Below are 15,242 nucleotides of genomic sequence, written 5' to 3'. Positions count from 1 at the left end.
TTCACCATTTTTAAGTATACAATTCAGCGGTTTTTCACGTATTTGCATAATGGTGCAACCATCACCACTGTCTAATATCAGAGCATTTTCATCACCCGAAAAGAAACCCCATACTCATTAGAAGTCATTTCCCCATTCCCCTTCCCCTGGCAAACACTCATCTAGTTTGTCTTTCAGATTCGCCTATTCTGGTTGTGTCATATAAGTAAGTGGAATATGTGGCCTTTTGTGTCTGGCTTCTTTCAACTAGTGTACTATTTTCAAGATTCATCCATGTTGTAGCATATATCAGTACTTCATTCCTTTTTATGGCTGAATAACATTCCACCTTGTTACCATTTTTTGCTTATCCTTTCATCAATTGATGAACATTAGATTGGTTCTATATTTTGGTTCTTATGAATAGTGTTGCTATATGAACACTGTACAGATTTCGTGTGTGTGTGCGGATTGTGTTTTCAATCCCCCTGTGTATATACCTAGGAGTGAAATCGCTGGGTCACGTGGTAACATTTCTGAGGACCTGCCAGACTGTTTTCCGCAGTGGCCGCCCCATCTTACATTCCCACCCACAGTGTATGAGTGTTCCAATTTCTCCGTCTCCTCGTCAGCACTTGTTACTGTCTGTCTTTTGGGTTTTAAAGAACTATTATTTTTAGGCTCCTTCCCCCCACGTTGGGGGATGGTGCTGGGAAGGATTTGGGGATGGCGAGGTGCTCTCCAGTTCACACCGCACCCGGAAGGCTCACCCCAGGACCCACCGTTAAGTCCTCTCTTCTCCCCGGGCGGGGCGACAGTGAAGATAAACGGGGGTGGGAAAGGGAGCCGAGGGCTCGGCAGTTCCCACACGCCGTCTGCCTCCAGGCGGGGGACCCCTAGACACGCAGCTCTTTCCCGTCTGGCCCCGCCCTGAGACGTGGCCAGGGCAAGACCCCAACCCCTTCCTGGGAGCCAGCTCCGCCCAAACTCCTCCCCTTAGGGCTCTCCGTCTGCTTGGGAGAGGATGCAGAAACCCGGGGACTGGGGGCGGGGTGTGTGTGTGGGGTCGGGGGACGCTGGTGGGAGGATGGCCAGGAAGGCGATGGCACCGGACCCTGGCGTCCTGCACGCCCGAGTTCGGCCCTGCCCGCCTTCTCAGGGGCTTCCATTCATTCTGGGCCAGAAGTGAACTGCCGCCCCCGCCCCAAACTGAGGTAGCCTCTCGGACTGAGGGCTCGCAGGAGGCCGTTCTGGAGTGAAGGGACCGCCTGGCTGAAGACAGCCCTGGGGATGGAGAGGAGAAGGGACCGAGATGGACAGTTCTGGACCTGGGAGCGTCTCTTCTTAGGGCGAGGGTCTGGCGACCCTGGACGAAGTTCTGGTATTTCCAGAGTGACTGTCCGCGTGCACAGAATAACATTCTGGAGGCTGCAGAGTGAGGATCTGGAAGTCCCAGGATTAGGTGGGGTCTAGGTCCCCAGGATGACATTCTGGGAGGCGCAGAAAGAGTCTGTGGGCCCCGGCCTTAAGTGCACAGGAGTTCTGGGGGCGCAGATTAGGTAGGGTCTAGGTTCGCAGGATGACATTTTGGGGTGCGCAGAGTGAAAGCGTGGGGGCTCCTAAGTGAGTCGGGGGCCTGGCGTCAGGGCCAATGCCCCCAGGATCGGGCGCTAGGGGACCCTGGCCTGGCGCCGGGAGGCGTCTCCGGGAGGCGCCGCGGGGGACCGGGTGGGGGCCTGCGGCCGGCTGGGGGCGGAGAAGTGGGGGGTCGGGGTCCCTCCCCCTGGCGCGGGCTCAGGAATCCGCTGAGGGGCGGGCGGAGGCGCCGGGGTGGGCCGCGCCGCGGCGGGCGGGCGGGCGGGGGGCGCTTCCTGGGGCCGCGCGTCCAGGGAGCTGCGCCGTCCGCCTGTCCGTCTGCCGCAGGCACTTGCCGAAGCCAGCCGAGCCGCCGGAGCCGCGGGCCGCGGGGCCGTCGCGGGCCCAAGTGAGTGGCCGTCCATGGGGGGAGGGCGCGAGCCAGAGTCTCGGCCGAGTCGCGTCAGCAAGGAGCCGAGAGGCCCGCGCTCCTCGGCCGGAGCCGCTGGGGGACCGGGCGGGGGCGGGGCGGCCCCGGGCGGGTGGGCCCTGAACCCCGGCCTGCGTGAGGAGTCGGCCCTCGGCCCTGGGAGGCTCCGGGGCCCCAAGCACGGTTCCGGGCGGGAGGCGACCGGGGCCACGGCTCTGAGTCCTGGTATCGGGAATGCGGGCTGCTGCGGCAGAGGCGCCCTGACCCCCGCCCGCCATCCCCCAGCCCCAGGATGCTCCCCTTCGCCTCCTGCCTCCCCGCGTCTCTACTGCTCTGGGCGCTGCTGCTGTTGCTGTTGGGGGCAGCGTCTCCCCAGGATTCCGAGGAGCCCGACAGCTACACGGTGGGGACAGTGAGGTCACTGGCCTGGGCTGGGCTGGGCAGGGACACAGAGACCAGGATCCTGGGGTGGCTGCTGCTGGGGAAGATTCTCCCCTCCCCTGGTTGGTGGAGCAGCTGGGGCCATTGTTTGGAGCAGGCGGGGAGGGTGGCCAGGCTTGGGCCCTGGTCTTGGCCTGGTCAGCTAGAGGGGGCCAGGGGTGACCACTGGCCACCTCTGGTCCCCTTGTAGGAATGCACAGACGGCTATGAGTGGGACCCTGACAGCCAGCACTGCCGGGGTGAGGATGCTTGGGGGACTGACCCACCCCCGAGAACCGGGAAGGGGATTGCAACCCCACCTCCAAGAGCTGCTCTGTCTCCTGCCCAGCTCTGCCTGGCCGTGGCCAGCTCTGGTTCTCAGGGGGCCAGCTCGGCTAGGGGTGGAGAAACCATCCAGGCCCCTCCCTCTCAGAGAAACCCAGGACACCCTGCCCGCCCCCCTCCCCACCCCCTCAGGAGTCTAGAGAGCAACAGGGCGCTGTCCTGGATACCTCCTCTAATCACTGTCCTATCCAGCTTTGTCCCATCTCGGCTCCAGGAGAGCAGTGCCTGCGGGGGTGGGTAAGGAGGCCTGCACATCACTGTTAGGCTGAGTCAGGGCCAGGGCTTTGGGGAGGGACAGAGACCCTCTTGGGGGCAAGAAAATGGGGGTGACTATAGGAGCAACTGCTCCACCCAGGGGTCCTGGGCAGGCAACCTTAGCTTCTTGAGTAGAGAGGAAAGGCCCTGCCCGGGTCACTCAGCTTAGAGAAGGCTGAGATGGGCTCCTGCCTCCCACCCCCTCCACGGCCGGCCCAGGAGACTGGCTGTGCCCAGCAGGCCCCTCTCCGCAGATGTCAATGAGTGCCTGACCATCCCGGAGGCCTGCAAGGGGGAAATGAAATGTATCAACCACTATGGGGGCTACTTGTGCCTGCCCCGCTCTGCTGCTGTCATCAGTGACCTGCATGGCGAGGGACCACCACCACCAGTGCCCCCCGCTGAGCACCCCAACCCCTGCCTCCCGGGCTATGAGCCCGATGAGCAAGAGAGCTGCACGGGTGAGTAAGGGTCACCCTGGCACTGAGGCTTCCAACTCTTCCACCAAGCGTCTCTCACTGCACCTTAAAAACTTACACCTCATGTTCCTCCCTTGCTCAAGAGCCTCCTCAGGGCCACTAGGATAACATTCAGACCCTTGTCCAGACCCTCACTTTGCGTGGGGCCTGCCGCAGGGGGCCCCAGCTCCTGTTACACTGCCCAGCCAGCCTCTGGGACCCTCGCCTTGACTGCTGCAGACGTACTGCAAGAGCTCTGCCTCTCAGCCTCTGCCCCTGCCCCTTCCTGGTCTGCACCCCACCCCTGGGTGCCTCGGGCCTTGGAGGAAGGCCCTGGAATCTGTGCTCCTGGGAGTATGGGCAGGGCCTTATCCTATGCTTCCCTGACATGAGGTCTCCCAGCGTAGGGGTGCCGTTCTCATTGGCTCCAAGCTGGTAAACTCTTATTTGTGCTGTTGGGCGGGTCCACGTGTTCCTGTTGTGGGTGCATCAGCCACCCACACATCCATGTAAGTGGTACCTGACCTGTGTGCTCCCATACTGAGGTGTCTGTCGTGTCGGGTGGTGCATGGGCTGCCAGGCGGGGGCTGAGTGGTGTCTCCTGCAGACGTGGACGAGTGTGCCCAGGCCCTGCACGACTGCCGCCCCAGCCAGGAGTGCCATAACCTGCCTGGCTCCTACCAGTGTACTTGCCCCGACGGCTACCGCAAGATTGGGCCCGAGTGTGTGGGTGAGTCTGGGGAGCGGCCTTTCTGGTCCCTGCTCTGTGCCCATGACCTGGCTCTCACTCTAGCACCTGATCCCCATTCCAACCCATCCCCAGGTTTCACCCCAGTCCCCTGCCACCTCTGCCTTGCTGTCCCCAGACACAGGACTGTATGCATGTATGTGTGAGTCCTGGCTGATCTGGCCCAGCCCAGACACAAGCCAGACTACGCGTGATGAGTCCCAGCTGGCCTGGGCCGCACCTGACATTTGCCCTCTGCTGTCCTTCCCCTGCCTCCATCTCAGATATAGATGAGTGCCGCTACCGCTACTGCCAGCACCGCTGCGTGAACTTGCCTGGTTCCTTTCGATGCCAGTGCGAGCCGGGCTTCCAGCTGGGGCCCAACAACCGCTCCTGTGTGGGTGAGGCCGGGCTGGGCCAGGCTCCTGGGTCCTGCGCAGGGTGGTGTGTGTGGGGGGAGCTCCCTTCCTGACCAGCCCAGGGGCAGCAGGGGCTCTAGGCTGCTCCTCGGCTTTCACCCCTCCCCCTCTTCCTGGCACCCCCAGATGTGAACGAATGTGACATGGGGGCTCCGTGTGAGCAGCGCTGCTTCAACTCCTATGGGACCTTCCTGTGTCGCTGCCACCAGGGCTATGAGCTGCACCGGGATGGCTTCTCCTGCAGTGGTGAGAGCTCCACCCCTGCCGCGTGTCCCTCCACTGGTCCCCCAGGCCCTGTGTCATGCTGCATCTCCTGCCCCACAGCCCTCCCCTTGATGCCTCCACGTCCCGTCCATCCTGCACCCATGTGCCTCCTGGTACTCCACCCCAGCTGGTGGCTGGGCACCTACAGAGCTGCCCACCAGAACTCCCAGCCTGGTGGGGAAGGCACAGAGGGGAGCAGTCAGATCCCCACCGAAGCTCAGTAGGGAGACTGAACGAAGATGTAGGTGCCCCCCTCCCTGGGAATCAGGCTGATGTGCGTGCGAATCCTGGACCAGGGCAAGTCACTCTTCTCTCTGAGTCCATTTAATTCTCCTGTAGAATAGGTTGTCTTGAGAATTAAGTGAGAAAATGACGACAGACTTTTTCAAGTCCCAAGCAGCAACGCTTTAAAGTGAATTAGCATTTATTGAGAAACTGCCCTGTGCAGTATGCTTTCCTTACATATTTGGCCTTATTTAATCCTGCCAACAATCCTATGAGATAAATAGCAGTTTTTCCTCCTCTGCAAATTGACATTAATACTTCCCTCAAGTTTTGTTGGGAGGACTACAAAAAATAAGATAGAATACTTCAGCGAAGAGAGATTGAGTGACTTGCCCAATGGGGCCAGGGCTCTATCTCACTCCATGTCAACCGGCCATGTGCCCTGTTTCTGTTATGCTTTGTGCTTTGCTGGTGAGGAAGGCCGCATTGGTACCTGGCTAGGTGCCGGGCAGCATAAGGGGCACAGAGGAGAAAACCTGGCTCCTGCCTCTGCTGCTCACAGTTGGCAGGAGGTGACTGTAATTGGGCGGATTGTAGGTTGCAGGATTCGGGCAAAGTACTGAAACCCAGAGCAGGCTGGGTTGCCTCGAGGGCTTATCAGTCTAAGCCACTGATTTTATTGACAGGAAAACTTAGGTTCCCCAAACTCAGTAGGATATAAAGCCAAACCTCTAGATTCCCAGTGCTCTCATTTAGTATCACCTTATAGTCCTGGGGCAAAGAGAGATCTGTGAGCTGGGCAGTCTTTTTTTTTTTTTTTTTTTTTTTTTTGCCATGTGGCTTCTGGGATGGAACCTATGCCCCCTGCAGTGGAAGCGCGGAGTCTTAACCACTGGACCGCCAGGAAAGTCCCCTGGGCAGTTCTTTCTTGAGCCCTCTGTCCGCTGCTGAGTTCCGCAGGGCCTGTCTCTTCTGCTTCTTTCTACACTGAGCCTAACCTGGAGCCAGGCTCAGTCGATGAGATGAGCATGTGTGGGGCTGAGCTGGAGGACTGCGGCAGCCCAGTCCTCAGCCCCGCCCCCTCCCCCTCCCCCCTCAGATATCGATGAGTGCAGCTATTCCAGTTACCTCTGCCAGTACCGCTGTGTCAACGAGCCAGGCCGCTTCTCCTGCCACTGCCCGCAGGGCTACCAGTTGCTGGCCACGCGCTTGTGCCAAGGTACAGGTTGCCCTGGTGCAGCGGGCAGGGTGGTGTCAGGGGCTGGTGGCCTGGCTTTCGGGTTCCAAGCCCCTCTCCCCCGGCACAGACATTGACGAGTGTGAGTCGGGTGCGCACCAGTGCTCTGAGGCCCAAACGTGTGTCAACTTCCACGGGGGCTACCGCTGCGTGGACACCAACCGCTGCGTGGAGCCCTATGTCCAGGTGTCGGACAAGTGAGTCTACTCGACACCAGGCCATAGCAGAAACTACAACTCCCAGAGGGCTCTGCGGCTGACTGGCACCTGTTCGGGCTGCCGAGTGCTCTGAGGGCCGATGGGAGTTGTAGTCCAACTAAACCACACATGCTGTTACAGCAGGAGTGGGAGGATCCTTTGGGGATCCCTAATTCTGGGGGTGGGCCAGACTTGGAGGATGGGCTACGACCTCATTCGTGTTCCCATCTCGGGGTCTCCAGTCGCTGCCTCTGTCCGGCTTCCAACCCCCTGTGCCGGGAGCAGCCCTCGTCCATCGTGCACCGCTACATGAGCATCACCTCGGAGCGGAGCGTACCAGCCGACGTGTTCCAAATCCAAGCGACCTCCGTCTACCCTGGCGCCTACAATGCTTTTCAGATCCGTGCTGGAAACTCGCAGGGAGACTTCTACATTAGGGTAAGGCTTTCCCCTAACCCCACCCCTCAACTGACTTGCATAATCCAAAACTGAATTCCAGGAAACCTTAAGTGGGAGACGCAACTATGCCACCATGCCCCGCCTCTTCTCTCAGTGTCCCTCACCCCAGGGGTCAGAATTTCTGTAGCAAGGTAGAAGTGTTCTAAATTCCCTTGGTACAAACTACAGATTGTTAAATACAATTCTAGCAAGGCACTCAGACACGGGTTTGAATCCCTGTGCTGGTCTGCGTATCTGGCTTCAACTGCTTCACCCTTAGGACAAAGGACTAGCATGAGGCTGGAGGTAACAGACACAGCAGAGTCTGGGAAGGGCAAACAAGTGGAGCTGGATCTTGGAGAGAGAGGCAGCAGGGGTTGGCACAGGGGCCTGGGGTCTGAGAATCCAGCTCTCTGCTGGTGGAGGTGGGAGGAGGGCAGGGTCTGGATGTGACACAGTGAGAGGGGTGTTAAGGGTTTGTCTGGTACCAGTGCTGGTTTTCTCTTTCTGGAATTGAGTGCTTTGAAGGGGAGTCTGCCTGCTCCAGGTCACCAAAAGCCCCACTGCTCCAGAGTCTCACACCTGGTCCTGAATCAGCTGACCACGGTTAGACAAAAGAAGAACTAGCTGGAAAGGGTGGGAAGAGCACCAGTGGGATGTTTCTGAGGGCAGGAGCCCGGGTGCAGATGTCGAGGGAGTCACAGGTCTGGATGAGCGCCTGGGGTCCCAGGCTGACCAGGGCTCTCTCCACTCCACAGCCAACTGGTCGTGGATACCAGACTCAGGGCAGGGAGGTGATGGCGGGGTAGCGTCCTGGTGTGTAGGTTGACGCGATCTACGTGTCTCCCCACCCACTGTACCCTACAGCAAATCAACAATGTCAGCGCCATGCTGGTCCTCGCGCGCCCTGTGACAGGCCCCCGGGAGTACGTGCTGGACCTCGAGATGGTCACCATGAACTCCCTCATGAGCTACCGGGCCAGCTCTGTACTGAGACTCACCGTCTTCGTGGGGGCCTACACCTTCTGAGGAGTGGGCGGGGGAGCTCTCAGGGAGGGGGAGGTTCCCTGTAGCCGAGGAGCCTGGGGCTCAGGGATGGCTGTGTTCTGCTAAAAAGGGAAGATGCTGTTGTGAAGGGTAGAGAGAGAAAGGCAATAAAGGGAGAAAGAAGGAGTCCTGGTGGCTGAGGTGGGTGGGTCACACTGCAGTGAACCCCAGAGTGGGGAAAGGGCAGGCTCATGGGAGGCGGGCCACGTCCACCTAAAGGTGGGGGGTGTCTCTGTCCAGGCTGAAGGGCTCCATTGACAGGAGCTGGGAGCTGCATCCCCAAGACTGGAACTGGCTTATAGACCATGGGCATCAGAATCACCCTGAGGAGGGAAGAGGTAATGAGGCTGCAGACTCCAGGCCCCAGCCCAGACATGTGGGCTTGGCTGCTCTGCAGTGGGCCCGAACAATCCTGCTCTAGACAGTGCCAGGAGGCCCTGGGTTTCAATCCTAGCTTGGCCTCAAACGATCAATTTGGAGAAATCCTAGTAGCTCCCTGAGCCTCAGTGTTCCAATCCATAAAATGAGGCAACTGGACTGTTAGCGCTTTATAAACTTTTCTTTTCCAAGCTACAGAACTTCTTCTCAAAGGAAACTTTATTTGATCAGAGAACTCGGATGACATAAACTAGATTCAAAGTTGCAACGCCTCCCTGACTTCATCTCCCTGGCAGTCTCAGTGCCCTGCCAGGGGACCCCACGGGTCCTGAGGAGCTCAGTTTAAAAACTGGACCCAATGGTCTCCCCAGTTCCTACCTGGATATCTTACAAGACCCCTGGGGCCTGCCATCTCCTCCTAACACATAAAGCTGCAAACACTTAAGATTTTTATTGTAGCCCAAAGATCCCGGTTAAAAGGCTGCGTAGCCTGGGAAGATGGAGGCGGGGTTCTGTCTTGTGGCATAGCTCAGGTCAGGGGGCCGTGGCTGCAGTAAAGCTGTGACAAGGTCCTGCTCAGAGCTGGCCCCAGATTCCTGCACAAAGAGAAAGGCAAGTAAGGGTCAGGCCTGGGTGAGGGTAACCGCACCTCACCTACTCTCTCCAGGTTCTGTCTCCTGCCCTCACCTCTGCAGAGGTCCACACTTGATGGTGCTCAGCAGCATCTCCTTTTCCTTCAGCGTGGCACAGGCGTCATAGGCGGCCAGCAGGCTGAGGGTGGGGTGGGGAGTATGAGTTTCTAAGTTTGGGCAATGGCTGACTGCTGGCCCATCCCGAGTGGCTCAGGCCAGTGTCACGGGAGGCGGGCCGGAAGAGGTTGGCATGGGTTAGAGGAGTCAGGACCATGGCTGCACTTCCTGAACCTGGCATTCAAGGCCCTGCTCCATCCTGCTCACCCTCCTTTCATGCTCCTGCAAATGTTTCCCAAGTATGGCTGTCCTTGGCCCAGTCTTCATGGCCCGCCCACTCCTCCAGGAAGCCTTCTCTGCTGCACCAGGTACAGGAAGTCCCCTCCATACGAACCTTCAAGTTGCGAACTTTCAAAGATATGAACGTATGTTTGCATGTCCAATCACGTAAGTTAGTTCATGTGTCTGGTGTACATGCTCACTCACGTGCATCCTCTACAGGTGGGTGTGCTTTACTCTACAGTACTGTATAGAGTACGGTAGTAGAGTATCTTTACTTCAAGCCCAGGATGTCCAGAAGCAAGCGTAAAAGCAGCGGTATATAGCTGACTGTGTTAGTTGGCTATTTAAGCTAACTTTGTTAGACTTACGAACAAATCGGACTCATGAACGTGCTCTTGGAATGGAACTTGTTCGTATGTAGGGGACTTAACTGTAGAATGTCTCTCTCCCCCTCCTCCCAATGCCTGAGATTCTGTCTGGTCTTGGCTGGCTGTGTCTTCCTCACCACCGGACCTCCATGAACTCCTCAGGTATCAGCTGGGTCTGTCCAGCCCTCACAGAGCCAGACCACCCGCAAGGCACTGGCTGAGTTGACGTCCACGCAGGGTGGGCGGGGGCAGAGGACAGGGGCTCTGTGGCCGCCTACCTGGCAGGGGTGCTGTACTGATCTACCAGGGCTGCCGCCTTCTCCCCGCTCACTCCACGCACCTGCATCAGCTGCCTGGCAAACACCTCCCGCACAGACTGGGCCTGGGGTCGGGGGAGGACCATGTGAGGAGCGGCCCAGGGCTGGGCCTTGTAAGGAGGGGCTGGGCAGAGGCAGTACCTTGTTCTTGATGGCTCCCGCGTTGAAGTCGTTGAAGGTGAGGAGTGAGCAGAGAGGGTTTGGGGAGGGCCCAGCCCTTGATTCAGGGTCCCCTTGGGTTCCCCAGGGGCGACTGTGGAGGGTGTGGCCCTGAGGAAAGAGGGAACTGAGGCCAGGCCAGAGCTCTAGGGGACAACCCCCAGCCAGGCCTTGCCCCATCCCAGGCCTCAGTGGGCCAGCCTGAGAAACAGGGATCTCACTCACCTCGCCTTCCTCGAGGGAACACGCAACCTAAGTAAGGGACCAGTGCCGGATGGATGCACCTGCTCACCTGGTATAGTCTCTGAAGGCCCCTTGTCAACAGGGCCAGGTAGGCTGCTGACTCCTTAATATCTGCTGTGCGTTTCACAAAGAAGCCATCGATGACCTGGAGAAGAGGATCCAAGGGAAAGAGAGTGGCTCCTGAGCGGAGCCGTAGACCACAGGGTTCCTGCCAGCCTGGCCCTGCCCTCCCGGCTCACCTGAGTGTTGGTGACAGCCTGCAGCAGCGTGCCCTCGGGAAGGCTGAGGTTACGCACTGAGCCATGCTCTTCCACCAGGTATACTCGACGGCCCAGGCCGCAGCGCTTCAGCCGGAACTGGGCAGGCAGTTGGGGAGGGTGAGGTGGGTCAAAACCTGGATGCTCATGTGCTAGGTGTCCATCAAGTCACCCTCAAAACCATCACAAGACCTTGGTCCCACCAGTTCGCCTCCTCATCCTCCCTAGCTTCTCCACCTGCCTCAGAGTGGCCTCCACACCTTTGCTCACGCTGCTACTCTTGCACAGAAAGCCCTGCCACCATCTGAGCGATGCCCATTCTCCAAGCTTCCCTTGGCCTGTACGTGGCCTATGGGGTCAGCCTAGCAGCCAGCACTGACACATAGCTGCTGCGGTTCCACTTCTGGAGGGGTGAGCCTTGTTTACCCCAGGCTGCAGGGGCTGGACACCCTAGGGGTCTTAACATGCTCCTCAGCCCTGCCCAGAGACCCTGCATACCTACTGTGCGCCTGGAGGGGCCCGAGGGGAGTCTGATCTCGGGGCTGCCCTGGAGCAGCTCTAGAGGGGGTGTGGCTGGAGGTGTGGGAGCTCTGCCTGGATACCACCCAGAAGTGCCCCTGAGTGGGCCCGGGGCAGGGAGGGTGGTGAGGCCAGTGAAGGAACCTTTTGCTCCCGGAAGCGGCTGTCAATGATGCTGCTGCACAGGTCATCCAGCCGCTTTCGCTCCACGATGTGGTCCAAGACTAGTTCTCTAGGTCGTGCTGCCGAGAGGCCAAGAAGGGTCCCGTTGGCTCGCGTCCCCTCACCCTCCAGGCCCTGCCTCTGCCCCCCACCTGCCCATCCACACCCCTTACCCGGGTCCCTGGGACTGGTCTCTTGGGCCACCCACACGAAGTCCCCGACGTGCAGCTTGCGCACCGTGTGGGTCACGTGCAGCCGCTGCAGCTCTCGGAGCAGCTCTGGCCTGGGTCCCGCCCTGGAGTTGCATGGTGGGAGGCCTGAGGGCAGGCCAGGGCCCTCGCCGTGTCCTCTCCCTCACCTCCCCCCACCTCACTCACCCCTTGGTCTCGCCAACGTCCACGCACAACAGCACCCTGTACTCTCCAGGTCCCAGCTCCAGCGGTGGCTGTTGGACGTTCCCTTCGCTGGCGCCACTACTGGGGAGAAGGGGTGGAAGTCGGTGTGTGCAAGGCCCGGGCTGCTGCTCCTCTAACCCCTAGGAGGTGGGGCAGCCGCAGCTCAGCTGGAGCTGATGGAGACAGGGTGGGGTCCTGGCCTCATTTGGGGGACGATTCCTGCTCCCCTGTTCTCCCCCCTCCCCCTCCTCACAGCTTAGCTGAGGCCGCTCCTGGCACCGCAGGCTCCTCCCCAGGGGGCTCCTCTGGCCCGCTGCCCACACTCAGCAAGCTCAGGCCCTCTGACTCAGCCAGCTTCTGGGCCAGCTCCAGACCCTCTGGGGTCAGTGAGTACCTGGTGGGTGGAAAAAGAGAACACAGATCTCCCTTCTTCACTCATACTTGGCGGGCTCCCCTGCCTGCCCCCAGCTAGACTGGTCTCACCAGCCAAGGCGACACTTCACAAACAAGGCCAGCGGCTGCCCAACACCCCTCCTGCGAGCCATGTTCTCGCCCCTCAGATCAGCTGCCTCTGGACAGCCCAGGGCCACTCCTCAGGTCGGCAACAAGTACACGTCAGGCTGCAGGGCCACCTCAGCACGGCACGCCTACTCCCCGGCCCTGCCTCCTGCATCTCACGTCGTTCTCCCCACCTAGCTGGCTGCTGCGTCCTGAGGACCAGATTCCTGTGGAGGAGGGAGCGGAGAGCTGGCCAGGGCCGAGCACTTCCAGGGGTCACCTGTTCGTACGGGAGGAGACCCTTAGAGAGCTCCCAGGGCTACCACCTGCCCACTCCCTTGTCCCACCCCGCTGCTTGCTCACAAGAAGGGCAGCCTGTGGTGGGCTCAGGGTCAGATCCAGAGCCACTTGGCTCCCTCCTTCCCCCTCTCAGTGCTCACCCCTGGAGCCTTCTGGGCACACCTCTGCAGCAGCTCCTCCTTGGTTAGGAAGCCGTGGCTGCTAGGATTCTGTAACCAAGGCAGAAATGTAACCAACTTAGGTTCAGTGCCTGAGCAGCCTGCCCCAGGAGCCGCAGGCCCGTGGCCCCAGTTTCCCGGACTCCCGATTTGGTCAGGCGCTCACCAGGTGTTCCCGGTACAGCAGCAGCAGTACTGCTCGAGCTCCCGAGTGCCGAGCTGGCCAATACTTGCCAGAGCCTCCTGCTTTGAGCTGGGTTGGACCCTGAAAGGTACAGGGGGCCTTTGAAGCCAAAAGCCAGCCAGCTGTTGCAGACGCAATCCCTGGCAAAGCTGAGGTTCAGGTTCTACCTCAGCAGACTAAATGGCCCTGAGCAAATTACTCAGCTGCCTCTCTAGCTTCTGTATCTGTAAAATAGGCCATGTGATAGTATGATCTCCTGCAAACTTGGGGATGAGACGGTGAACAGTTTCAGGGGACGGGGAGTGGGGTAGGGGTGTAAGCGGCCTGGCCCAGCCTCAGTTCTAGCACAGGACAGAGAAGGTAATACAAGACTCAACAGCAAATCCCATAACTTACTGGGTTTGGCCCCCTAAATAGCTTGATCATGGAATTCTCTCAACTGACTCTATTATAACTCACTATCTACACCTACAGATAAGAAAATTAAGCATCAGACAGAATAAATCATTTGCCCAGAGCCAGGTGTCACTGGTGGGATTTGGACCCAGGCCAGCTAAGTCCCCCAAGCCAGAAAATCTTACTCCTGATGCTCCCGTTTTCCCTTCTACCCCCCTGCCCTCTCCTCACTGGCATGTAAGGATCCTGGACTTTGGCAGGCCTTTCCCGGGCTGGACTCTTCGCTCCAGGTGGTGAACATGGGGCGTGGTCACCTGCGGGAGTAGAAGAGAGTCAACCCTGGACCCTGGAATCCAGCAGGTAGGATGGTCTGGGACGCGGCCAGCTCAAGTGGTTGGTGAGGTTCTGAAAAAGTCAGCCACTAGCCCGACGTCAAACAGCAACTTGGACAGGAGCAGGGAGCCTGAAGCCAAAGTATCCCAGGTGGTTACAAAAGCTGCATCTGAGGGAGGCTCAGGGGACCACCGACCCCTGCTCCCAGCGTTCACCACCTGATGCCTTGTGCTGCTGCAGCCGCCGGTCCAGCATCCGGCAGAGCCCGTCTCCGAAGTGCTGTAGGATCTTAGCTTCCTTGCCGCTGTGCAGGGGCAGTGGGTACCGCCGTAGGGAGCGCAGTGCCTGGCGGGGTAAGGGTACAGTACCGGGTCAGGGTGGACCTGGCTGTCTGGCCTGTCCCCCATCAGGCCCGGCCAGAACCCACCTTCTGAAACACGAATTGCGTGCGGCGCCCTCTGCTGGCTGCCTCGTCCCGCCACTCGGTCAGCCAGCGTACGAAGAGCGGGTTGGCGCAAACGGGCAGCGGTCGTTTCCGGCCCAGGCGGACCGGCGCTGCCATGAGCCCCAGGGCGTGAGCCCCAGCCCTCACGCCGGCAGGACTGAAATGCCGCTAGTTCTGGAGACGGGATTCGAACACCTGGTTCCGGCGGAGGAGGGCGGGACCTCTCCAATCACGTGGTCCCATGCGGGGAACTTACCAAGAGGACTGATTTTTGCTGCCCTCCCCGCCCCTGTACTACTCTAAGTGGTCGGTGCCAAGCACAGTCCCTACCGCCTCTCGCCTTCCCGCCGCCCCGGGACAGGACGAGCCTTTCGGACGCGCCCCGCCCGCCTCAGGCCTTGACCCGCCCCTTCCTCCCACCCCAGATTCGAGAGCGGGGGTGGGGGGGTGGGAGTCCTCTTTGTGCAGGAGAGAGGAAGGTGGACAGCGCCGCCCTGTGGCTGGGAGGTCTGGTTGGGGCGGTGCATACCGAGTAACCTAAGGCTGTCAGTTTCAGGCTCGCTCTAGCGGAGGACGGTATAGAGACTGGGCTTATGAAGAGTCCGGGGAGGGTGGGGGAACAAATGGGTTGCCGGTAGTTTTGTCGGAGGGACATTAGGAATGGGTACAGGGAATGAGGACACGAAGGTAACGCGAGAGCAGCTGAAAGACCCTCCGAGGAAATGGTGATCCCGAGCTGGGGCCTCCATGGGGGAGGGGCGCGAAGTCGGGGACACGCAGGGAAGGCCAAAGCTTGCAGGACGGGGAGAGGGGGACAGAGGACAAGTAGAGAGGGAACAAATAGGAGGTACTGGACATCGGAATACGTGGGAGGGGCTGAAGTGGTCACGTTGTTGGATTCGGGGTAGCAGCCTGGGAGTAAGAAGCCCGGATAAGGGGAAAACACTTCATCTTTTTTTTTTTTTTAATTATTTATTTTGGGGTCTGTGTTGGGTCTTCGTTTCTGTGCGAGGGCTTTCTCTAGTTGCGGCGAGCGCGGGCCTCTCACTGTCGCGGCCTCTCTTGTTGCAGAGCACAGGCTCCAGACGCGCAGGCTCAGTAGTTGTGGCTCACGGGCCCAGTTGCTCCGCGGCACGTGGGATC

General features: G+C 59.5%; 2 protein-coding genes across 2 annotated transcripts; one reads left to right on the top strand and one right to left on the bottom strand.

Annotated features, from left to right (window-relative positions):
* Positions 1-1,848: 1,848 nt before the first annotated feature.
* Positions 1,849-8,589, top strand: EFEMP2 (EGF containing fibulin extracellular matrix protein 2). The gene is made up of 11 exons (XM_065881403.1): positions 1,849-1,963; positions 2,270-2,387; positions 2,616-2,664; positions 3,259-3,465; positions 4,070-4,192; positions 4,474-4,590; positions 4,735-4,854; positions 6,197-6,316; positions 6,405-6,531; positions 6,774-6,969; positions 7,837-8,589. Exons 2-11 carry the CDS (start codon positions 2,277-2,279, stop codon positions 7,996-7,998), a joined length of 1,332 nt encoding a protein of 443 aa, XP_065737475.1. The 5' UTR covers positions 1,849-1,963; positions 2,270-2,276; the 3' UTR covers positions 7,999-8,589.
* Positions 8,590-8,923: 334 nt separating this feature from the next.
* MUS81 (MUS81 structure-specific endonuclease subunit) lies at positions 8,924-14,216 on the bottom strand. The gene is made up of 16 exons (XM_065882538.1): positions 14,082-14,216; positions 13,870-13,999; positions 13,553-13,635; positions 12,908-13,006; positions 12,724-12,792; positions 12,478-12,563; positions 12,039-12,179; positions 11,768-11,863; positions 11,564-11,685; positions 11,373-11,470; positions 10,692-10,808; positions 10,502-10,597; positions 10,192-10,320; positions 10,012-10,115; positions 9,082-9,165; positions 8,924-8,990 (listed from the first exon to the last, which is right to left on the bottom strand). Exons 1-16 carry the CDS (start codon positions 14,214-14,216, stop codon positions 8,924-8,926), a joined length of 1,656 nt encoding a protein of 551 aa, XP_065738610.1.
* Between the last annotated feature and the right edge of the window lie 1,026 nt (positions 14,217-15,242).

Source organism: Phocoena phocoena, chromosome 8 (genome assembly GCF_963924675.1).
Source record: "Phocoena phocoena chromosome 8, mPhoPho1.1, whole genome shotgun sequence".
In the NCBI taxonomy this organism is placed as follows: domain Eukaryota; kingdom Metazoa; phylum Chordata; class Mammalia; order Artiodactyla; family Phocoenidae; genus Phocoena; species Phocoena phocoena.
The sequence above is the reverse complement of the archived record's forward strand: the minus strand, read 5'-3'. Positions and strand labels throughout refer to the sequence as shown.

Excerpts from the sequence above, each read along its gene's own strand:
- EFEMP2 (XM_065881403.1), top strand. The coding sequence starts at position 2,277 with ATGCTCCCCTTCGCCTCCTGCCTCCCCGCGTCTCTACTGCTCTGGGCG. Across the intron at positions 4,193-4,473 it reads GATTGGGCCCGAGTGTGTGG|ATATAGATGAGTGCCGCTAC; the intron begins GTGAGTCTGGGG and ends CCTCCATCTCAG. Across the intron at positions 6,317-6,404 it reads GGCCACGCGCTTGTGCCAAG|ACATTGACGAGTGTGAGTCG; the intron begins GTACAGGTTGCC and ends CCCCCGGCACAG.
- MUS81 (XM_065882538.1), bottom strand. The coding sequence starts at position 14,216 with ATGGCAGCGCCGGTCCGCCTGGGCCGGAAACGACCGCTGCCCGTTTGC. Across the intron at positions 13,007-13,552 it reads TCCAGGATCCTTACATGCCA|GGTCCAACCCAGCTCAAAGC; the intron begins GTGAGGAGAGGG and ends TGTACCTTTCAG. Across the intron at positions 12,564-12,723 it reads GTGCCCAGAAGGCTCCAGGG|GTGACCCCTGGAAGTGCTCG; the intron begins GTGAGCACTGAG and ends CCGTACGAACAG.